At 41.9% G+C, this 25,142-nt stretch overlaps 1 protein-coding gene across 1 annotated transcript in view; it reads right to left on the minus strand.

Annotated features, from left to right (window-relative positions):
- The window catches only part of M1AP (meiosis 1 associated protein), a 31,247-nt gene extending 17,907 nt beyond the window's left edge, over nt 1-13,340 (minus strand). The window contains exons 1-2 of the mRNA XM_009330262.1: nt 13,049-13,340; nt 6,725-6,907 (exon numbers count right to left, since the gene is read on the minus strand). Of these exons, the coding sequence (XP_009328537.1) occupies nt 6,725-6,907; nt 13,049-13,297 (432 nt within the window). The 5' untranslated portion in view covers nt 13,298-13,340. The remainder of the gene's footprint in view (nt 1-6,724; nt 6,908-13,048) is intronic.
- Nucleotides 13,341-25,142: the final 11,802 nt, after the last annotated feature.

Below are 25,142 nucleotides of genomic sequence, written 5' to 3' on the forward strand. Positions count from 1 at the left end.
CTGCTGGTGGATCTCCATCCTGCTCAGCCAGAGAGGGGAGCAGGCTGGAGGCCATTGGTGCAGTCTGTGTTTATGTGAGTGCTCTGAGTGTCTGTGATCTGTGTGACCAATCATGCATGTATATATGTGTTATATACATGTACTCTGTGTGCATCTGTCTGCTGGGAATACATGCTCAGCCTCACAACTGGTTGGGCCTGGGTCATGGAGCTGTGGCAGCCTTGCTGATGTCAGATCAAGGCCGATTTCCCTAACAAAGTATACCTCTCCAACTGAACTTATCCCTAGTGTTTGCCTCTGAGTTACTGGGAGTGAAGAAATTATTATGGATTCCTTTTAGGAACTAATGAAAATGGCTAACAGGGACTGTTCTTGAGCTGGGGGTAGCTGAACTGTCTAAAAGATATAATCATCTTTTGCAGAGCTATAGACAGAGTTTTATCAAAACCATGGCTGCATTACATCTGTAGCCTATCACCTCCAATTTACCCTTTTCACAACCTGAGTCACACTAGCACATGCTGGTCAGAGACCAGGAGAAATATTTTACCACATGCAAAAACTTAGGTGTAGCTACTGTGACTTCCCTTCATATTACCACAGTTTCTAGATATAATCCCTTAATGCCATTATACTTTCTAATCTGACAAAAAATGGGCTATTGGTGACTTGAAAAATGCTTTTCATCTTGTTGCAGATTGGCCACATTTCCTGCCCTGTAGCTGCTGCTGAGACAGCTTTGCTGATGCTGGTGGTTTTTCCCCTCTGAAGTCAGGATCTCAAAAGGGTAATAATTTTCAATACTTTTAACAAATATTTGGGTTTTAAATGATTGCAGGTTGTAACAAAGTCTGCCTCCTACGCTTACTAGTCAGCTAGGAATATTCTTGCCTCTTTGCAGTTTAACTGTTAGGAAAATGCACATTTGCCTAAAGACTACATCTGATTTGCACAAGCAAATTGCCAGTGGCGCTCACATACTATAAATACCGGCCATCATGGTCTCACGCTAAAGAAACTGTACTTCTACTATAACCGTAATGCCTCCTTAAGTGCTTGTGTTTCTGCTAGCTCACATGTAAGTATATTTCATCAACAGCTTCCCACATACTATGTTTCTTCATCCTACTGCTGTTTATAGTCCTGTCCTGTCCTTCCTGCCTCTTCCTGCTCTGCCCAAAAATAATTATAGTTAAGCTGGTACCTGAACAAGACATGCTCCACTGCTGCTGCCCTCCAGGCTTTGCCCACGGTGCGGCGGCAGTGGGATGGTGCTGCAGGCAGTACAGCAGCTGTGTGTTCCCCGTGCGCAGCTCCAGAATAGTCTCTTCCACATGGATGGAAGCATGTGGAAAGCTTTTTTGTTTAACTTGTGTCCTTTTAGAAGCGTAACAACAAAAGCAAAAAAGAGCACTTCTTTCAGAAGAGAAGGCTTCACAAACAGAAATGGTAACTTTCTCTGCTGAGACGAGACAGTGCATCTCGGTGACAGGTCTGGCCCCTCGCTGGCTGCCTTTTCTCCTTCTGCCCAGCTGTGCATGCTCCCTTTGCTAAGCATCTTCCCTCTGCTGCAGGATTTCACAGATAGTGATCTTACTTGTTCGCAATTATTTACTCCTCAGTTGTTTACTGACTGTAATTATATGCCTGTAATCTGCTGTTCCAGCCAGCACCATGGGTTCCTGTATCTCAGTAACAGGGCCACTGAGATGTCAGTTTGGCAATCGGGCACTGATGCACCAAAATGACATACAAAGCATTAAATTTTGATGAATAACAAACACTCCAGATAAGTCTTTTGTTAAATCTTAACTGCAAAATACTGGAATCAACAGATTTATGAGGGCACTTAACTAAGGCATGAAGCTTTTGAAACAGAAGGAAGAAATTGTATTGGTAGAATCTGGCATTCATCCCATCGAAAACCAGATGGAACTAGAGAGTTCCAAAAATTTGATAAAGTAGGGCTTATTTTCCTCTTGTCCATGCCTTAAAGTTCAATGCAGAAATACTTCTAATATGTTTTCTAATCAGAGAATAGTTTGGGTTGGAAGGGACCTTTAAAGGTCATCTAGTCCAACCCCCCTGCCATGGGCAGGGACATCTTCAACTAGATCAGGTTGCTCAGAGCCCAGTCCAACCTGACCTGAAATGTTTCCAGGGATGGGGCATCTACCACCTCTCTGGGCAACCTGGGCCAGTGTTTCACTAATGCTTTAAAGTATCACAGAAAAAGAATTGCTACTTCTCTTCACAGTGGACTAAATACAAAATGCTTGTGGGAGATGTTAAGTACTTGGTCACCACACCTGGTCTACCTGATACAGTTGAATTTAATAGGGTAAATGCCTTCTTTAACTGGCTTAAGTTATCCAGACTTCACTTCCAAGAAGGTATTTTTTTCTTCCTTCTTCAAAAGACACTGTATCTGAACAAAAACATTCAAATGCCTTCTGAGAAGAGGAAACAGACATAAAAATCCAACTTACTCTGCATAAAAAAAAAGCTTGTGATGAAAACAAAATTTCAATCACCAGAGTATCTGAAGCAGAAAGCTGCCTTTTTTAGAAACGTGGCCTTTTGTAAGGGTGGAATACCCTTCTGCCTTTCTGTGATCACTGGCTTTTATTTTTCAATGAAGATCTGAGAATTGTAGGTGCTCTTCTGCTCACTTCCTGGCTCCTTAGTGATCTGATGGTGCTTATTCACCCTTATGTGAAAAATAAAGGCCACCCCTTAGATCCCATTTAGGTCTGTGAAACACCTTTTGTTAGGATTTGCAGAAGACTGAATTTCATCCACAGCTGACATTTATGCAGCATGCAGAAAGGGAAGGACTGCTAGCTTGGAGAGAAGTCCTTTGTCCTTGAAATTCTCCACAGAACTAAAGTTTGAGCTAAAGTTTCCTCAAGACAGGCAAGTATGATTTGTTGCCTTTTGGAAGCCCCCAGTATCCTCTACAGTACCTGTGCTAAAATCAAGTGTACTATAATACTTCAGATCTCTACGTTCTTTGAATTCTCTCTCTAGTTTTATTTTGGCTATCTTTCAAAGGAAATAGGATCACTATAAATTGTATCCACTAATGAAGCCACAAAAAAGCTATTCTTAATTTAATTTTTCTTTCCCTTTGCTTTATAAGGCATGCATTCTTGGAAGAAACATTTGATGCCTGTCACAAACAGCTCAAAGGGAAGTAAGGCAGCGGAAACAGGGAATGAAATATAGTTAGCATAGAGCAACTCAGAGGGAAGACTAGAGCTGGCAAGTGTGACTGATGTCTGTGGTATTTGCTGCTGTATGGAAACCAGGAAAATTCAAAGTCTCCAGTGTGGACATTATTTTGAATGTGGTGAAGGGAAGGGGTTTGTACGTTCAGCTGTCAGTGAGAGGCTTCTAAAGGAGCCCCTCCTACCTGTTCAACTGACCCTCTGCAAGGGTTGTCTAATACTGTATGAGATATTTTCTGACAGAGATCCTCTATGCAGTAATTTAAGTACAGTTTGCTGCACGAGTTTTCTGAAGAATGGCCACATCTCCTGGGTTATAGAGTTCTTGTCTTCCCTAAGAAATCTTTCAGGTTAGAATCCATGCATGTTTGAGAGTGGGTTTTTGTTTGCTTGCTGTTTGGGTGTTGTGGTTTTGCTGTTGTTTTGTTTGATTTTTTTTTTTAAATACACAATCTACTACATCATTCTCTGGTTTGGGTATACTGGAATTAATCATACAAATGTTGGTCAGACTGCTGTTCCAGCTAGGCATGACAGCCAGCTCTACATCTGACCACCCTGAGCATTTTTATAAAGACTTTCCTCTAGGGTCTTCTTTAGATGGGACTGAGTACACATATCCAGGCCCTTTGCAGGGCCAAGGGTAGTGTAACAAACCATGTGAACTCGCTATTTTCTGGTACCAGGAAGAAAAACATTTGGTTACCTATCAAAATTATCAACAAAGTGGTAGGTGGTCAGATTAATTCCAGAAGAGTGGAGGACACCCAATTTTCCAGGCTGATCCAAGTATATGAGAGCAAATACAAGTTGGTAAATTGTCAGAAGAGAATTAGTGTTGCATCTATGTACACTGTTCCTATGAGAAAATGAAAGTAGATTGTAAAAATGGTGGTCAACACTTTCAAGTAAGTATATAATGCCACAGCCTATCACTGCAGCAGGTGTTTTACATCCCCTTGCAATGAAAAGTATAATATATTTGCATAATCTAGAGGAACAAGGATCACTTAGTGGAGTATAAACTCCCTATATTCATGGATAACTTAATTTTGAATGTGGCTATCTCATTCCTTCAACTATACTAGAAGACATCCTGGATTTTGTTGTGTGTCAAAAATGGTCTTGTCTCAAAAGTGTACTCCATTTGTTCCAGCCCCCAGCTTTGATGTTAAAGCACAAATCACATTTGAAATGGTCAGGAAAAATACCTCAAGGCCCTAAGAAAACACAGAGAAGCAGTAAATCAGCAGAAAGGCTTGCTGGATAGACACCAGAAGTGAGAATTACAGCTGGGAGAGTCTGCCTAATCACAGCATGACTCTGGAAGGGTTTAAGGATCTAAATAAAGTAGAAGGACTAGGGAAATTTCACTCATGGGAGTCTGGATTCCTTTTTAGGACTGACAAAGCTCCAAAACCAGGTGGACCCTAAGCCTGCGTGAAATGAAAGATAGTTTGGAGCTGATGTTTCCTCATGTCCAGAAGAAAATACCGCTTCTGAGTCCTTCCACTCTTGATAACTGCCTGTCCTTTTGCATCAGTTGATACTACTTTAAAAAAAATACTTCTTCCTGTGAACCTTTCTACATTTGCACGTATGTTCTCATGTGTTGTTAGCAGCTTCCCTCCCACTTATGCAACTATTCACACCCCGCTGTGCCACTAGCGTGCACCAAAATCTATTAGATCCTGTCCCAGGACTGCTGTACATATAATTTTTCCCTAGATATGTCCCCTTTTCTACTGGAATCTGCCCAGAGGGATTTGAGGACTTGATATACTCATACAGGATTTCTGGATATTGGATCTCTGAGACAGCTAGATTGCTGAATACCTAAAATTTTCTGGCATGTTCACTGTACATAGGGTCATGTCAGAGCCACTGCTCAAGCTAAACAGCAACAACACACCTATGCAATTGGCTCAGGAAGCACTGACAGACATGCTGTGTGCACGTTCATTCCCACTGAGAATCATGGGAAACAAGACACCAGCATGTGTGTGTACTGAAATCCCAGACAAACACCAGGCTGTCCTACCATACCAACTCATGTCAGTAGCTAAGTCTTGTTGGACAGGTTAAAGTTCCTGTTCTTTCTACTTTATCCAGGCAAATCGTCAATAGTCAGTCCCAAAACTTCACAAAGCCTGAGCAGAAAGGAAATGTTTGCATATGGTGTTTCAAACCACTTTACTTCCCCTTCCCAGGGCATTCCTCCTTAGAAGGAAGTTTGGGAACTGCTGTGGCATGGGATACAGAGTAACACATAGCCCAGAGCTGGGATGAACAGAAATACCTTTCATGATGCAGGAATGGTTATTTAGTTGTAGAATTTGCTTTTAGGCTGTCTTTTATGAATTTTCCTAAACTATGTGAGTGTAGGTGGAACATGAGAGATAAACATTTATAAAGCATGATTCATGAAGTGGGAAGTGAGAGAAAGAGTGCTCTTAATGCATTAGCAGCTGCACCTTATTCAGGGCCTTGTAAAGTGCAAGGAATGGGGATAAACTACTAGTGCATCAGGATTACAAGCAGGCACAGTTCTCCCCAGATTATCTGGAGCATGGGCAAAGTAATTGGATCGCCCCATTCTTTCTGCGTCTGCCATAAAGGTGTCAGAGATTACCGTTTTTCCATTCACCCGATGTAGGGATACATGCCAAGAACAAACGTGATGCTTCCTGAGTTTCAGGGGCTGTCTGTTGTACAGAGCTTACAATGGCCTTTTTTAGACTTTTCAGTTGTTTCACACAGCCATTGCCAACAATGTATTGTAACAGACCCCTATTACAATTTGCAGAGTAGGAGCTCTGTGGAACTCCCAAGCTGCCACTGAGAAAAGAAAAATGCTAATTATAAACAAACCCTCTTGTTATTCCAAATACTGACCATATTTTCTTTTTACTCTGAAAACTGATTTGAAGAGGACTGTGCCAAGACAATGACCATTCTGTAGGCTTTTCCTGTCCTTTGCAACTATACCAACTACTCTCAAGATGAAATGCATTTCTTTTGTCTGTATGAGTTCACTTTCAATGAATTGTAGACATGCTTTCAGGCACAATGAGGATCTTTGTACAAACATCCTTTTTATCAGTGAAAGTTCCAGACACTATAACTGCAGAATGTAACTGTAGGCTGAAAGGAAAATCATGTCCATAAGTACTGTGAATGTCTTTGCCTTTGACACAGTTCTTCTGTGAAAGTAATCAAAATAAAGCTGAAAAAACATCCAATCTTAAATGCCTGGAAATTAAATTCATTTTGCTATACCGTAAAGTCAGTTTCCATAAGCAACTCAAACCTCAATCTGTCTAGTTTCCATAAGCATTCAGAGATTGCCACATGGATTTTTTTTGGAGGGCTTATTTTCTTAATTACTCTCTCCCTCCCATGGACCTTAGATACCACACAGACTATCATCTTAATGTGCTAACAAGTGGCAAGTCTGGTGGATGGCTCCCGCTACCTTCCCAACATTTTCTTACCTCAACAGAGCTATTTGCTGAGCCTCCTGCTGCTGCATGTCTGCTGTATTGTTTGAACTGTTGCAATCCATCCTGCACAGCTTGTACCACTCCATTTCCCCCCTGTGGGAAACAGCCTTCTCTGGGTAGCGAACGGAGCTCCGAAATGCAGGCTTGAATTCGTGCAAAGTTTTCCTTCACTTGCTGCAAAACAGTATTCAATGAAATTGAAAGATGGGAAATGTCAAACTGATAATATGAAATATTTTTCCATAATGTGGAAGGAGGCTTTTGAATTCACAGCACTGAGATAAGACTGGGGGCAGGAGTTAAGTCATAAAGCAGTGAACAGTGATATGAATCAAAACCAGCTCATTGTTATGCTAGTAACAACAACACACTTCTCAAGTTTTCAGCTGTCTACCTGTTGCCTGCTGCTAGCCAAAATGTAGTAGTTCGGCATGCCCCCTCTCCCCTGTATAAGACAGAGGCAGAACTTGAAACATAAATGAGGAGTACTGAGGTGCTGTGATATCCCCAGGCCATAGTCACCCCTGCCATATCCGTACTCCTTTACTCGTCGAGCTGTGGACCTCTGGAACCTGCGTTCAGGAGGGTTTGGAGTCAGACTGTGGCAACAGGTTCAAAAAGGGGTTCCACAAATTCATGGGTAACAGGTCTAGAAGCAGATACCAAGAGGAATAGCCTCAAATGTATCCTCTATCATTCTTAACACAAGAGCTGTGGAACTACAGGAGTGTGAGGAGAATGAACTGCAGAAAGTGATTGGGCTGGGGCACTCCCCCAAAATAGCTTTTCCTTTTGATACTGGGCTGATGGAGTGTTGGTCTGACTCAGGAGAGCATTTCTTATGCTGTTATACTGCTCTTTTAGGACATTCACCACAGTAATGCTTCTCAAAGAAGCAAACGCTGATGGAAGGTCTGTGGACTCTCCTGCTTCAAAGATGAGCTACCAGAGCAAGTGTTAGAAAGGAAAAATTATTCTGTAGCTGTCATTTGTAAAAATGTTTTATTCCTTCAGGCAACAGCTACCACTGTACAATGGCTGCCCCGAGGACAGCTGGTCTGACTCATTATGGCAAGATGAACATTATAAATGCACAGATTATTAACCCATTGTGCTCCACTATGATGCTTTGTGTCAGTCTCATGTATTGGAGGATATTGGGCCATATTCTCACTGCCTGCTATGGTGATTTAGTTTACCTGCTGTCCAGGGCTGCTAAACCCTTATATCACATATGTTGCTCAGCACTTCCTTGAACTTGGTATCACTTTATAGTGGTCACCTAAATCCACAGAAGGCAGTCTGAACATGAACCAGGCTGGCCAGGATCATGGTAGACCCCTCTCGTACTCTTTTTCCACGCAATATTAGTTGAGGCTACCTGCTATCTATTACCCAGCCATGACCTTTCTTTAGCATAGACATGACAATGCTAGAGAGCACCCAGGATCCAAAGGTGTGTGGAGCATCTCAGCTAGCATTCACACCAATGTCAGCTCACCTGAGCTTCAACAAGAACTCAAAGGAGTTGAGACATACCCAGCAGGTAAACTGGCAAATTCTGGCCATAGGAGAGATTATTAGTGAACTTTACCAAATCTGTTTGAAGCAATATAAGACACTGCTGCCAGAGGTCACCTTCCTCACAGAAGAGGCAACAGATGAACATATGACTCGTTTGCTTCAGATGCTTGGAGCTCTGACTCACTGAAGCGCTCCTGAGCAGCCATGGTTTACAGCATAGTCTTTCAGTGTGACTTAAGTTATGAACTGGGGGGCTCAGGCACGTGTTCACAAACAGCTCTGACGGTTCTGCAAATAAGGTGAGGAAGAAAGCTGGGACGTCTCAAACCTCACCTCAGAATGGTGAAGAGAGCAGTCTTAAGGAAAGACACCACACTGTTTTATAGAATCATAGAATAGTTTGGGTTGGAAGGGACGTCTAAAGGTCATCTAGTCCAACCCCCCTGCCGTGGGCAGGGACATCTTCAACTAGATCAGGTTGCTCAGAGCCCCGTCCAACCTGACCTGGAATGTTTCCAGGGATGGGGCATCCACCACCTCTCTGGGCAACCTGGGCCAGTGTTTCACCACCCTCAGCGTAAAACATTTCTTCCTTATATCTAGTCTAAATCGACCCCCCTTTAGTTTAAAGCCATTCCCCCTTGTCCTGTCGCCACAGACCCTGCTAAAGAGTTTGCCGCCATCTTTTTTATAAGCCCCCTTTAAGTACTGATAGGCTGCAATAAGGTCTCCCTGAAGCCTTCTCTTCTCTAGGCTGAACAACCCCAACTCTCTCAGCCTTTCTTCATAGGAGAGGTGTGCCATCCCCCTGATCATTTTCGTGGCCCTCTTCTGGACCTGCTCCAACAGGACCGTGTCTTTCTTATGCTGAGGGCTCCAGACCTGGACACAGTACTCCAGGTGGGGTCTCACCAGAGCAGAGTAGAGGGGCAGAATCACCTCCCTCGACCTGCTGGCCACGCTGCTTTTGATGCAGCCCAGGATACAATTTGCCTTCTGGGCTGCGAGCGCACATTGCTGGCTCATGTCCAGCTTTTCATCCACCAGTACCCCCAAGTCCTTCTCAGCAGGGCTGCTCTTAATCCCCCACCGTACCCTACAGTGCAAGAAGTATCTGGCCCATTATGTCAGTTCTGCTGTGAGGTTAGCAATCTTTGATAAATGCACCAAGCAGATGCAGCCAGGAGCCTTTTCAAAGTGCTACAGCAAAATTCCCTGCAGTTCAGATGCCTGCCCTGTAATCCCAGGAGGCAGCTGCAGCCCACACAGATGTAAACCAGCTGTCTCAGGCCAAGTATTGCTCCTAACTGTGGCAGAACAGGGCTCAGCATAGGCTGCAGGGCAGCCTGAAGTCCAGTTAAGCACCTGTCCTTTGGCACTGGCACCAGCAGAGTTGAATTTTTCTCTTGCATATGCACAGCTACTTTAAATGTTAACTTAGGTGAGTCTACGCAAGCTGCAGTTTCAACTCTGGAATGTGCTTGGGGGCATAAGTTAAACGTCTAAGCACAAATTGTGTTGTTTAACTATTTCTGACTGCACCCCTCTTCTGCGCGCTGACACCCAGCCCAGTGCCATAGGCCTTGACATATCTCTTCACATGTGACCCTGTCCCTTCATTACATAGTTCCAAGAATTCATAGCTTCACACTGTGTGTCCAGCAAAACATTTTAATCTGCAACACTACATTGCTTCCAGAGAAAAGCTACCAAAATGAGAGATCAAAGCTGGCCACGAGCCGGGGTAGGCACAGTGCTCACTGCCCCGCCTGGCTCCTTCCACGTGTTGTATCCTCACCCACTTCACTTTCTTAGTTCACCAGTCCCTGTAGTTAACGTATTTCTCTCTTGTTTCTTTTTCAGCCCTTTTTGTCAAGGGAGGGTCTGGGACTTGTGGGGGATGGCTGCCCAGCCCAAGGGAAAACCAGTAGGAACAGAGCCCATCAGCTGGAGGTGCTCTGCTCAGAGTCCTTACTCCGTCCCACATTAAAATTTTTTGATGCTTTAATGCTCACTTCCCCTCTTGTCACCATCTGTTGTCCTCCACGATTATTTACTGTCTTCCTTCCTTTTCTTTGGCACCCCCCTGCCCTTGCCAGGGAAGCTCTTTGGACTTGTTAGAGTTAGGCCAATAGGGGAGACCAGTAGGAACAGAGACCATAAACAAATGCCCAGGAAAGACTAAGAAAAGGGTAACCGTATATGACACTTCCCCATGTACTCTCCCGATCTCTATTTTCAGCTCTGGGGCTTTCCTGGCTTTATATGATTTGTCTAATAAGCAACCTTTAATATAGCTCTGTCTTGGTTCCTCACTGAGAAGTAGCAAGTTTTTCTCTAGCTAGATCAGAAAGTCAATGTGATAAACAGCATGCCCTGTTGAGACAAAGGGGCAAATTCAGGAGTACAGAAAAAGCAATGGAGCCCTAGTATTTCTGAAGAAGGCTGAAACGGAACAGATGTTTATCAGATAGAAATGTAAAACTGCTCCTGATTCCAGAAGCTGCAGAGGACCAGGTATCATTGTTAGTGAAATTAGGTCCATTGAAGAAGATAGTCATCTTGCTATACTTTACTGTTCCTAATAGAGAAAGAACAGTTCTGAAAAACAGTCTTCAGCACCACAGCAGATGTCTAAAATAAAGAGATGGCTCACTAGACAGAACATCCAAACAACGCTGGGGAGAAGGGGAGTGGGGACTCACACTAGAGTTGTGCCTATCAACCGGGTATGCACTACTAGCTCAAGTCTTTGAGTATTTGCTGTCTTGGACAAGTCCCAGAGAAACACAATATTATGGCAAAAGAGTTGATGTGATTACCAGTCACGCAAACAGGAGGAGGGGGTATTTTTTAGCTCTCTGTACAGCATTACTGAGTCCAGTATTGGAATGTAGCATCCAAAAAACCAGAAGAGTGAATACATAGAAGGGCTTGGAAGTTATTAAGGGCCTGTAAAAATGCCTTGCAGTTAGACTTACACTTTGTTCTCTTTCATTTACCAGCTAGAAGACTAAGGGACCTGCTTATATTTAGAGGAAGAAAGTATAAAATACAAGCAGGTTCTTCAATCTAGCCAAAAAAGAAAATATATTAAGAGACCCCTGGAAGCTAAAGCCAATAAATGCAAATTAGAAACCAGGTGCAAGTTTCACAATGACAATGATTAACCGCTGGAAGAAATTATCAACAGAAGTACTTGATTCTCCATCTTGTAATATCTTCACATCAAAACTAGATGTCTTTCTGGAGGAAGTGCTGTAATGATATATGGGTACTTTAGTGAAATATAATAGCCTGTAATATGAAGGAAGCCAAACAATGATCTAAGGGTTCTTCTGTCTTTAAAAACCGTGATTATCAACATAAGGAATTGTTGTTTAAATAAAAAAGACAGCCTATCATGAGCAGAAGATTCATAGGATGGGGCAAGTAGAGGGATTGTGTCAAAGTACAGCTGTGCTCTGGTGACCCACGATTACCAAATGAGATCTGAGATTGCCGTCAGCCAGCACATGTTGGATCAGTGTCAGGACATACCTAGCAAATACAAAAGCAGGCATTTGGCCCCAAACACTTACAAATTAACTTGGACATAATGCAAAATCACAGAAAACAGGCCTGGCACCAGTTGTGAAACAGATTACCTAGTCCATCCTACAGTGACATGCCAGGATGAATTACATGTATATTCATCCTAGGAAGCAAGACAAGTGTCTGTTCTTAAAGCCCCTAATCAGAGTGATTTCACAACATCTCCAGAAAATGTTCCTTTGGTATCCCCTTAGTTATCCTTGTCACATTATCTATAACCTATTCCACAAAATAAACACCACCATTAGCCACAGTCTTCTTGCAGATCACATTTGCTAAATTACTGTTGACCTCTTTTTTTTTTCCCCAGTTGGCCTCTACCTTTCCTGAGATGTGAAAACTTGACAAAATATTTCAGAATGTTTTCACCATTGCTGAATAAAGTGGAAGGGTTAATACCATGTGTTTACACTAATGTAGTGTAAATAAGAGTGCTCAGTATGACTGTTTATAATCATATGACTTCATAGATTCATGTGAACTTTATGATACTTCGTAATCCCAAACTTTTATTGTAGAGCTGCTAGTCATTCTCCATCTATATTTATGCTGCTGCATATCCCTAGATGAGTGAAATACTTGTTCTTACTGACTTAGATCTATATATTTAAAAGACGTGTAGATGTGGTGCTTAGGGACATGGTTTAGTGGTGGACTTGGCAGTGTTAGGTTTACGGTTGGACTCAATGATCTTAAGGGTCTTTTCCAACCCAAACGATTCTATGATTTCAGGATATTTCTCAAATTTGGCAAAAATATTTTGAATTCTGATCCTTTCCCCTTAAATGTCTGGAATCTCTCCCGAAGTGGTAATAGTTGTGTAATCAACAGGTATACAGACCATTTCACCATCCAAATTGTTACAGCTGTAGAGCTGTGTTTGTTAGAGAAGCAGTGCAGATAGTGCAGAAAGTAGCATATGAAAGGAAGAGGTACAACAGATGTTTTAGAAGGGAACAGCACAAAACTTAATCTATGCACGAGTGACTTCACAGATCAAAAATACAACACACTTCCTTTTAAACATCATTCTTTCATAAAATTCACCTCTTCCATGAAGTCTATGAAACGATGCTTTTTGAGAATAATTAATTTTTACATATACATATGTAGTAAATCATAACTTTCTTCACTGAACTGCAGCAATGTATTGCATTCATGTTTGTTAGATCCCAAGAGACATAATTTCACACATACCGTAAAGGGAAGCAGACACTCCTGCTGGTTCTGCACCACGTAGAGGCTCAGCAGGGGAACACGGCAGGGGCCTGTCAAACTGCACGCCAAACAGAGTGTGTTTTCCAGAGCTTCAGAGAGTACAGAACAAGTGTTGGTCCAGGAAGGTGATGTGACATCCACAATGAGAATCCGCGATGGCTGCTGGCAGTGTACTTTAGTAGCAGGAAATGTTCTCCGTGTTTCTGAGAGTAATTTTCTGGAATTCATGTCTTCTGAACATGGGTATTAGATGTCCAGTTATCCATCTGCATCTGAACAGGAAAAATTAACAAATAATAGCAATGAGTGAGACTCTCCTTTCCCATTCACTTGAAAGCAACCTGAAACATAGCAGACAGCAGTGAATTAGACTCCTACAGCTTTCTCCAAAGCAATCATTGTCCATACTCTAAGATAAACCCACACAAAGACAAGGGAAAATGCATACAGTCAGAAAACAAAATGGTTCAACTAAAGAAAATGCATGGCAGATACACTCTTACAGATGCAACCGGAGCAGTTAAAAATGTTAATAGCATAGCCATGCCTAGCCCATGGATGAGCTGTGTGATATGTTGCATGATCCCTCAGTATGGCTCAGGTGTGTGGCATCAATCTCCAGCAGAGAAGTGATCTCCAGCAACTGGTGGACAGCAAGTCTTTGAACTCCTACTCCTACTTCTGCAGCGGCCAAGTGATTATACCCAAACACCCTGAGGAGAACACAGTCCCCACTCCTTGATACCCCAGTATGAGGCAAGTAGCTGTCATATGCAAAAAAGGCCAGCATGATGCTGCAAGAAAATATTACATATACATAAATTTTACTTTGTGGATGGTGTAGAACCGACCTTTGTCCTTCAGAGTATCTAACACCTGGGGTTAGCTCTCTGCACTGACAAAAGCCTGAGTGAATGCAGCACTAAGGTTGCCCAGCAGTATCTCATACTGTTCAAGAACATGGGAGTGCTGCAAGCCTTAAGAAATCTGTAATGTCAGAAACTCCAACAGAAAGTATTTTCAGCCAAACACCAGCTTTGAGACCCAGAGCTGGCTGGAGATGCTGGGAATGCTGCTATGCATGGAGGTGGCTGTGCTTCATGTGTCACAGAGCTGTGCAAAACAACGCAGAGATTTGTTAGAACAGCTTGGTGGTGCTGTCAGTGTTGCAGGGAACAGCTTGCACAAGGAAGGAAAGGAAAGATTAGGGCTCCTCAGTTCCCAATTCCTGTGTGTGGGGGAAGAGAGGTGGTTCTTGTTGCAGTGCCCTGGGAGACCATGGATCCCTTAGGCACCCGAACACAGTGTGTGGTCAGGAGTTGTTTCTCCCCCACATCTTTTTGTATGTTTCCTTTCAAATATCCACCCTTTCATCCAGCAGCACTACTACATATCTCTGCATGCATAAGGCTCAGCTTGTGCTGTTTTGAGAGACTTCCCCACAATCTTTAAGAAAATTTGACTGTTTCTGTGAAATAGCAAGCAGAGAAGAAGCGAGAAGCAAAGAGGAGGAGTGTGGTGTCAGGTCTTGTGTCTTTCCTGTGCCTCACGTGTACGAAACAGAGGAAACCACTCAGCCCTGAGCCCAGAGCGAACACTTTGTAGTTTGGCTCAAAGGTTTAGAGGCAAAGTGTTCACATGCACCCATCTTCAGATCTTGAATATGATGTTTGTTCTCCCCTGCCATTTCCCTTCAATGCATACATCTTAAGCACAAGAGCCAGCATTTTGCTGTTAAAAAATTCTTTTTCTTCCTTCATCATGAACAAAGATCCTGCCTAAAATCTTCTCTTCACTAAATCTAAACATATCTGCACAAAGCACTCAGTGCTGTTTCTAAGGATATAGAAAATGCTTAAAAATGTGTCTTGGTCTTGGTAATAACAGTAGTATGTAACCATAGAAGTCTACTTGTGCCCAAAAAAGTGTTTGTATAATTGCCCATGCCTTCTCTATATGAACTAGAATAAATTCTTTCTTCCTACAGCTGTGTAAATCCCCAGCAGGCTTAGTAAAAGTTTGAAGCAACCCTGGATTTACATAGTTGGGCTCTGGTCAGAATCCAGGCCTGTATGCATTCCTGTAATTTGTGTGGTTATGTTCAGCTGAGACAAATAACTCCTTTATGTTCACCAAGGAGACAAGCTACTATATTTCCTACAGCCTCCAAAACTTTGGAATAAGAATTTCTGTAAGTCTTGAAAAGAGCAAGAAATGCATTTCTATTTGATTGAAGCATCATCAGAAAAAAATGCCGTATTTCTAGGATGTTTGTCAGTGGAGGCAAAACAGAGTGATCACAGACTGAATTTCAAAACTGAGGCTAACATTTCAGAACTGGTGAAAATGTTATATATATCTCGATCATGTACATATGTGTAGGTATCTTGCTTTGACTAGTAACCTGATACAATTTCATTGGAAAAACTGCCAGATACCACTTTAATCAGTGTCTCTTCTGAAGCTTTACAATTTACAGGAGAGTTTACTAAATTACTTCACTGAATCTGGGAAAATATTTGTCTGTCTGTATTTTTTGTGATGAGGCTTCATACTACTGAACTCTGCAAGCCCCCAGTGCTTTCTCAAACAAGGAAACAAAACCCATCCAGCAGTCAGAAATCTAGAAGAGTTGGGTCTTTGATTTGTATTGGTTTCAGAGAGAAAAATTATTCTGAAAAAGACACACATTTTCCTAAATTTGAATGAATTCTCTCATTCTTGACATTGTACGGGACTATGCTTATTTTAAACTGCTTTAGTAAAATGGATCCCTCATCAGCGATGCTCTTTATCAACTGAATGAATTTCATTTCTCTGTAATTGTGGTGTCTTAATTAGTCTGTGCTTAGCAATATTCATATGATTTATATGCAGTTCTTTGTACAATATTTGACATACAGTGTAAACTGCCCACCTCTCTTACAGCCTACACCAGTTACACTTAGCTGTGATGAGGTTGGATAACAGAAGAATTCTGTATAATAGTCTAACTGGTTGCTATGGTAAAATCACATCTTCATGTAAGCAGCAAGTGAACTGACAGAGAGCCTAGCCTAAGGGATTACACCATAGTTCAGTGTGCATGAGTGAAAACTGTTAGTTCTAGCAGCTGATATGACATTAACTTATTGCTCAATAAAACAGAACTTATCAACTGTCAGAGCTAGTTGCTAACGGTGATGTACATTTTGCTCAATGCAAGAAGACATAAATTTTTCAGAACTAGAAAGACAGGGACAGAAAGAAAACTTTGCCATATGGAGTGACTTGTGAGTGCTGATGCATTCTGCAGTTGCATATTATCCGATGTGCTTAATTTGTTCCAGTTATAGAAAACCATTAAATAATATCCAAGTCTAAAAAAGTGTAAATGAGGGGCAACACCAAAGCCACTGGTTAAAGAATACTAAGGATAGTCTCCATCTTCTTTCTAATATAAGAAACGGCAAAACTTGGATCCAACCTCACTCTAAGTGGAAAGAAAAAAACCCACAAAAATGTGAATAATGAGTTTAAGTTAAGAATGCCTTACTGGGTAGCTAAGCCCTACAGTCCTACAGCTATGAAGACAACAGACAGCAGTCTGTTTACAGAGAAGTAGGGAGTAAAACCAAGAAAACCTTGAGATGCGATAATAATGAATACAAGCTATTGGCAAGGAAATGCACACAAAATGGTGAACAAAAGGCACCAACAGTCAACAGGTTTAAGGACAATAAAAACTTTTACTCTGTAAATTATTAAAGAATAAAAGCTACTCCTTAAACACATCAAGAACAAAAGACAATCTTGAAATAGTATAAATCTGCTATTCGCTTATAAGGATACAATTTTCTTTAACGATGCAGTAAAAGTGTTCAATAAATATTTTGATCTGCATTTAGAAAAAAGCACTGATAACTAATTATTCTCTTTTCCATTAGTGGTTAGAGAGGATATTAACCTGTAGCTGCTAGGACTGTGAGTTTTACATTTCAGAAAGGGGATCTTTGTGCCCAGGAGCTCTTTGAACCATGCCCGTTAACCTTTAACTCATCTCAGAGCTGTGCAAGTTCCAGAGTAACCGTATGTTCTCATTTAAACAAAGAGCATGCAAAACGATTCAGATAGCAATAGCCTATTTGTCATAATGTACGTAGCAGGCAAATTCATAGAAACAGTGATATAATGCAGTCAATAACAAATTAAAAAATAGTTCCGTAATTATGCAAAGTAATTACATATAGGCCTAGGTGGTCAAGACAGGAGTGTCAGCAGAGTATAATGTGCCTCTATGAAGCATTCAAATTAAACACACTTGCTTTTAGTCACCATATCACTATAAAAAGCAATGAATCCCCTCAATGAATAGATTAAGAGCTTGTTAATGGAGAAATTGCAGATATCTGTAAATGAGGATTATTCAGTAAAATGTTTCCACTGCAGTTATATAGCAACGTAAAATGTTTCCACTTATTATTTCCACTTTAATGGAAATAATTGTAAACGTAAAATGTTTCCACTTTATTATTCAGTAAAATGTTTCCACTGCAGTTATATAGCAACCTATTTTTACTTAATTAGGTAGAAACCAGATGATACACAAAAATTTACCTCATAAAATTTATAGAAGACACAAACACTGACATTGCAAAGAAGAATCATTTATAAGGGCTTAACACGTTGCTTATCAAACTGGGCTCATTTGCATACTATGCATTTTAATATAGCCAAATGCAATTAACCAAAAGAGCAGCAGGGGTAACGGAAGATAAGAGCTTATGTCAACTTCAACTCGGGAAGTCCCCAAGCTGCAAATAGTTGTAGGCAGGGAGAGTGGTCTGCAGCAGCATCACTGCAGACTCACCCTCTTCCTACACTCTTCCCAAAGCATTTGCTGTGGGCCACAAGTTCTTGGAGGAGATGGATCTTGGGTCTTACCCTGTGTCACTATTTTCATGTATTTGTCATTTGGCATTTCAAACTAGCTGGTTTAAAAACGTGCCATTTTCTGATTAGAGCTTCAAGACCCTGGGAAACATGAATATTCTCATGTGGAAAACAGATCAAGCTGCATAAATAAGTGGGTTTACTAGAGAAAAAAACAGCAACCCCTGGAGAAGCCTGAGCTGTGAAGTGGGTATGCAGTGTGGATGGCCTCTGGTGTATATCTTTTTGTCTACCTAACCTAGAAAGGAAGGCATTTATTTAAAAAGGTCAGGATGAACAGAAGAACAAAAACAAACAAACAAAAAAAGATAGCATAAAACCAAGCTACTGAAAACAAAATTTTTCAAGATCCTATATAACAGAAGATATTACATGTTTTTCTATACACCAGTGCTATAACCAATAATAAATAAGTGGCTTTAGGCTTGTGCTTTTATTGACATAAAATCACCAAGTCTTAGTAAGAATAGTCATTTTATCATAGTGTTAAAATCACTCATTATAACCTTTATAGTTTTTCTTTCTTAAAAGAAGAGGAAGTATAACATTATAGGAGTTTAGAAAAAGGCATTTTCTAATTCCGAATCACTAAAAATCATGCAGCAAATTATTGTGAATGCTTATCAACCAGTGTGTTGACAGATAAAGCAAAACAAGGACAAGCTGATGCATAATGCATATGCCCAAGTGACCCTATAAAACAACCAGCCAACTCATAAAACCCATCAAGAATGCTCTGAAGAAAGCTGTGTTATCATGAGGGACTTCTGTTTGAGTGATGTGCTGGAACTCTCAGAATTAAAACTTTTTAGGTATTGTAATATCTTTTTGATGAGATTATGCGTATGATTAATGAAGCCTCATAGGGCATATACTCTATCTTGCCTGGCATCTTGATTAAGAAACTAGAATGATATGGAATCAACATACACATTAAACGGATAAAAACCTGCATAATTCATAAGCCTCAAAACATAACTGTAGACAGGCAATCATCACTGAGGGTGCTTTAGTAAGTGCACATGAAATCGTGAGATACATGCACGTATCAGAGCAGACTAGAATTGTCCTCCATAGTAGACTAGAATTGTCTTCCATAGTAATGCCTTACACACAGACAGGCTCACTTTTATTTCTTTCTTTCTCCTACTCCCTGACACAAGGCATCTTGAATCCTTTTCAACGCAATGAAACAGGATGGAGCAAGACGGGACTGTTATTTCCCTTCCATCACACCTTGAAATATCCTTTAACCTGATGGTCAGGGTACTTTTCTGAGAGGTAGGGTATCTTACATGAACTCTTCACCCTGAGAACAGCATTGAATCCATACCTCGCACGTTCTGGATGTCTTTTCTAGCCATTAATCCAGTGTACAAAACAAATAGTGGCAATAACCACATCAGCTTCAGCAGATGAGTGATCTCTTCTTGTTTTTTGAATGCAGCAACTTAGTTAATGGCACCAGGAGAGAGCTCTGGTATATGCATCCTCAGTGGAAGCAGCTGCCTCACAGTAACCCAGACCTGAGCATTTACATGCCAAAGAGGGTAGGGTTTAAGATACCACTTTCCTTTCTCTACTTCCACCTGGCCAGCTGAGGTAATTCCTTGCTCAGGGTTAGATCCAGAAATCTAACACCGTGGTCTGGGTTCTGCTTTGGTTCTGCGCAGGATCTTCCCAGCTGTGACTGAATAGGGCTTGCACCTGAACAACCAAAAGCAATGCTGAAATCACAAATGTCAGACCAAAGAAGCCAGTCTTTTCTTTCTCCATCAACACCAAATTCTGCTGGACTGTGGACAGCAAGAGGCTGAATCAGACAGAACTGTTGCAGAGAGGGTTTTGGGAAGGAGGTTTGGAACAGCTGCTCCTCTCAAATCTGCCCTGTGGGGAGGCAGAAGCTGGTAGTGGAGAGCAGGAAGACATCCTCACAGATCCTGAGGCCTGCATCCTCAGGAGAAGTACACACCAGCCCGTGGTGCAGATTGATTCCCCAGATGCTACAGCCTCCCTTCCTATGCAGCTCCCTCGCGAGCTGTACAGTAACACAGAAGACCTAGTAGGAGTTAATGTTGCTTCACAGCAAAACTCATTACTAGATTTACAAAGGAAATCCGCAGTTTGGCAGGGGACAATGCTGTGGAGAGCAGCCAGTCCCCTGCTCCAATCTCTCCCTCTTCCAACTGCTTTCCTCTACCAAATAAAAATTGGTGCAAGAAACAAAGGAAAAACAAAGGGGCTTCTGTCAGGTCCTGGGCAGAATAATGTAGCAGGGCGCTGCGTCTCCTTACTCTTCCTCCTTCCTACCTTCAAAGCACTTGACACTCTTTTGAAGCTGCATATTACGCTGATGGCCAGTTGCAATTTATCTTAAGTGGTATGATTTCAGGTTACGCTAGAAGCAGTCGCATAATAGGATGTGCAAGACACTAATGTCATGCTGTATTAGGAATATGGGACTGGTCAGTGAAACTTTCCTTAATATCACAGCTAGCATGTCATGCAGTTTCCTTGTTAACTGGTCAAGACTCACTTTTAAAGTAGTTAGGGCTTCCTGTCCCACTGTTTCTATTGACACGCTGCTCCTAAACCTCAGTACTCTAGTGATGAGAAACCGTCCAGTAATTTCCATCCTAAACGTGTGGTGTCTGGCCATTTTATACCATTGTTCTTGTGCCAGCGTTATCCTTTCCTTCTATAAATTTTCTCCTGCCTCATTATTTGCACCTTTTACATATTTGTAGACAAAAATCATATCCCTGCTCAGCTTCGCCATGCCTTTCAAGAGGCAAAGCTTTTCTAGTTGCAGCTCATAAAACAGGCTCTGTATTTCCCCAGTTATCCTAGTAACTCTTTTCTGCAGCTGCTCCAGTTTGAAGATTTCTGTACATATTTCACTTCTGTTCATATTTTATTCAAATTACACAAAACATTTCAGATGGCATCTCACAAATCGATAATGGAACTGATACTTCCCCATTACTACTGAATGGCATTTGTTGTCTATGACAATTGCGAATATGGAATACATTAAACTCAGATGATAAACTGAAGCACGTAATTTAGTATATGTATTTTTTCAATGGCTTTCAATTTCCCTAAGGTGTAGCTTAGGATTTTTCAAGTCTGGAAGTTGTCCTCGAGAGGTTTTATAAAAGAATAAACACATTTTACTGGACACAAGTGGCAGAAAGCACAATTTATGCATTAATGACATGTTAATAACAATTCTTGTTAATAAGGAATAAAATCCCTGGAATACTAATGTATGCCCGCTGCTTATAAACACAGTTCTGTGTGTTTAGATGGTGTGCTACAACCCAAACCCCTTGTATCCTGGATGTGACCGCTGAGTCTCTGAATTTTCCGTCTCACTGTAACATTCTCATAGGTTTGTATTTCCTGTACTGTTTTTTTTAAAAGCTTTAGAAAGCGATACTACCTCACTCATGAGCCCTGTGACTGGATACTTAGAATAAGCGAATACAGCACACAGCAGCCTGCTGCACTTGTCCTCTGGCCCACAAGACCAGCACAGTAAAATCTGCACACTTTAACTGCATGTCCCACCTGGAATATGAGGAAGTGCCAAGGCAACTGTGGCAGTTGCGGTCTCTAAATTAGGCAACCTCCCCCACCGCAAGCGGGTCTGTTCTGCTGCAATGCTGTGGTAATGGCAGATCCTCTCTGCTCTGCCCACGGTGGGTGCCCACTGGAGAAGGGTGTGTGGTTAACATGGCAGGTTTCACAAGAAATGGTCAGGCTGGAGGAAATGGGTGAAACAGTGGCTGTGCCATTCCTCCTCCAGAAATAGAATCATAGAATCATTTAGGTTGGAAAAGATTATCAAGTCCAACCGTTAACCTAACACTACCAAGTCCACCGCTAAACCATGTCCCTAAACGCCACGTCTACAAACACTGGGAGGAGGGTCACGAGGGAGTTTCTCCCCATCCATGGGGACCCTGCCCACAGGGGACATGCCTGTGGCAGCCACGCTGGGCTGGGCAGGGCCCTGCTGTGGGAGGAGGTGCCTGTGGCAGCCATGCTGGGCTCAGGCCGACTGCCGGCCGGAAGCACCCTGTCTGGGTCTGTGAGGGGCCTCCATGGTCAGCCATGCTGGGCCTGTGGTGCAAGGAGAGTCCTGCACAGGCAGGTGGCAGCCGGCGCTAGGGTTACCTGCACAGCAGTCCCGGCAGACGTGCCCAGGAGCAGCGCAGCAATCCCAGAGGACAGAGGGCTCTCGCTGTTGCTGCTCAGGGCCACCTCTGGCAGGGCGCCAGCCCAGGCAGTGGTGCTGGGCTGGACCCCTCCTCCCTCTGGCCAGGGCCGTGTGGCACACCTTCACCTGTGTGCACAGACATGCGCAAGGTGTGCACGGGCACGTGTGCTCGCAGGCACACCTGGATGTGCCCATGGGGTAACAAGCATGTATAGGCAGGCATATGCACATGTAGGCACATGGAGGTAGACAGCAGGAAACCGTGAGGCTGAATAGGGAGAAGGACTGACAGTCACTTCTGCATCGAAGTAGCTGTGGTTTTTGTCTGTGCCCTTGCCCTCTCATCTATTAGGAAATGGATGTTTAAAGGAAAACCTGCATTTTTCAGAAGGGATGTTAGTCTAAGAATACATGCTGGAGATCTCAGGCTAAAATCAGTAAAGATCCTTGCCATTTCAGAACACTATATACTGATTTATAAATTAAATATGCCAGTTCAATAATAAACTTAATAAAACTATAAAATAAAATAAAAAATAAAATAAAATAAATATGCATTGAATCTGGTACATTCTGATACCTCATCAGATGTGTTTCTGATCAGATGCTACAACAATCTGTTGTCTCCCATGTCTTTATCATTCATTTGAACAGGCGTTTCTAGTCATTGTGAATGAAGATTATAGGTAACACAATAACCAGAGCAGTAAATAATAATAAATACAGATTAGCTGGAACAGAAATGTGTAGGTCTTATTTGTAGGTTGTAGTCATCTAGCAGGACTTAACGGCACTAAACACTGTTCAAACATGGAACAAAAAACCAAGAGACTACAGAAAGCCAGGAGTATACAAGTGATCAACATTGCAGAAAACACTGTTTCGCATTGTGTAAGTCCACTGTGAAGTCATTTTTAGAGAATTCACGCCCTTCTGATCCTGCCAGCTGGAAAGGGATAAAATATGATTAGAAAGTCAGGGAAAAACAATGGTTATGAAATACATGCCAGAGTTTCTGAGTAAGAAGAAATTAAATAGGTTTCAATTCCTTAGCTTCTGAAAGAAATGGCTTCTGAAAGAAATGGTGATATGTGACGGAACCATTTAAGGTTGTGAATGGTGTTGAGAAAGCAAACAGAAATGCTTACTCATATTTCTCTTAACAAAAGAGGTAGGAGACATTGAATAAAATGATCTCGCAGAAGTTTAAAACAAAGAAAAAAAAAAAGCATTGGTTTCAGCAAACCTGAAGTACTTTTGTTCATCTGTGAGTCATCAGCATTGATTTACTTTAGTCCACTGAATCTGTTTGCAGATGAGATCATACAGAGATCACGGAAAAATCAAAAAGAGAATTGAGGCCAGAGACCCATGGAAACGCATCACATGAAGGAAGAAGATAATTTCTGCAAAGAGATCCACAGAAAGGCATATGGAAAAGGAGCAGTTACATAGGAATTGATGATTCAGCCAGGAAATGCAAGGTCAGATAATATGTCAAGAAGACGACAATGAAATGTGTAAGAAGGATAAAGATGGAGCAGTGTTCTGAGCTTTAGCTAAGAAGAGACTTGCTTGAGAGCAATGACAGAAGCTGGAGCACAAAAAGAACCCCAAGTAACAACAGCAAAAAATGCATGCATTGAAAAGCGATGAAACAAATAGTGCAATAACTTCAGAGGCAGGTGGAGTGATCATAGTTTGGGGGGATGGAATAGACTTAATTGAAACTATGATAGGTACTGAGAAGTTCTACTAAGGAAATGGAAAATCTGACAACAGAAGAGCTCAGTTCGTTTAGCTGGCAAAACAAAATGTGTGAGATGCCCTGATTGTTGTTATAGCCATTTCAATGATCAAGCACTGAAAAGAACTATTAAAAATAGAGGACAATGATGGATAACAGAAATGAAGTAGAAACTATCTGTGAATAACTTCTGAGTTAATGAGGGTTGTTAACTACCCAAGTACCTCAGTTCCTTTGTGGCTTCTGTGACAGTTGTTTGGTTATGTGATGGAAACTCATCTGCACACCCATGAAGGAGAACAGAGACACAGTGACAGGCAGAAGAGCCCAAATAATGCCCTGTCCTGGCTACTGCCCTTAGCCCACTAAAGGCCCATTTCCCCAAGCCTAAAGGAGCACAGGGGCACGGTGTCCGACCAGGAAACCAAATTAGGGGCTTGGAGGAAGGGACACCCTCTGAGGGCTGCTGCCTGGGCTGTCCCTGGAGAGCCCTTGTCCAGGTGTGAAACCCATGAAGATGAGTCAAACCCCCGAGCACCTTTCTGACTGAGAGGGGGGCTGCTGCCTAGGGGTGTGGGACACGTTATGGGATGCAGGTGATACCGAGTATAAAAGAACACTGAAGAGACATATGGTTCTCTCTATTGGAGTAACATAGCCAAGTTTGACGTACTCTGTAGATAAGCTAGACCTTCAGTAGAAGTACCCTGTGAATAGATGAGCTAAACATTCAGTAGGCAAAAGAAGACCTTGAAACTTTGTATCTTGGAGTAGAATAGATAAGGAAGCTATGCTGAAATAAGCTAGTTTGTGTAAGCAAAATGTGCAACAGAGCCAAAGAACAAACCGCATCCACAAAGACTGAGTTCAGCTAGTGGACACGGTGAGGAAGATTATTGATGACCACCAGAGGACCCTGGAAGACCACCAATGGACATAAGAGCATATGCGTTAAAGACTTTTACATATGTTAATGAGTTCCAGGAAATAACATGAATATGTTAATAATTTCTCAGAAATCTAATGAATATTTATATTCTAATTGTACATAACTCCTATAGTTGAGCAGCTCAATGCGCACACTAGGTGGAGTGATCCCCTGTGCGCCCAGTACCGCAATAAAGAATGCCTGCTTTCTAAAACTCCAAATTGAGTCTTAGAGAGTTTTT

This window comes from Pygoscelis adeliae, unplaced genomic scaffold, assembly GCF_000699105.1.
Source record: "Pygoscelis adeliae isolate BGI_AS28 unplaced genomic scaffold, ASM69910v1 Scaffold438, whole genome shotgun sequence".
Taxonomy (NCBI): Eukaryota; Metazoa; Chordata; class Aves; order Sphenisciformes; family Spheniscidae; genus Pygoscelis; species Pygoscelis adeliae.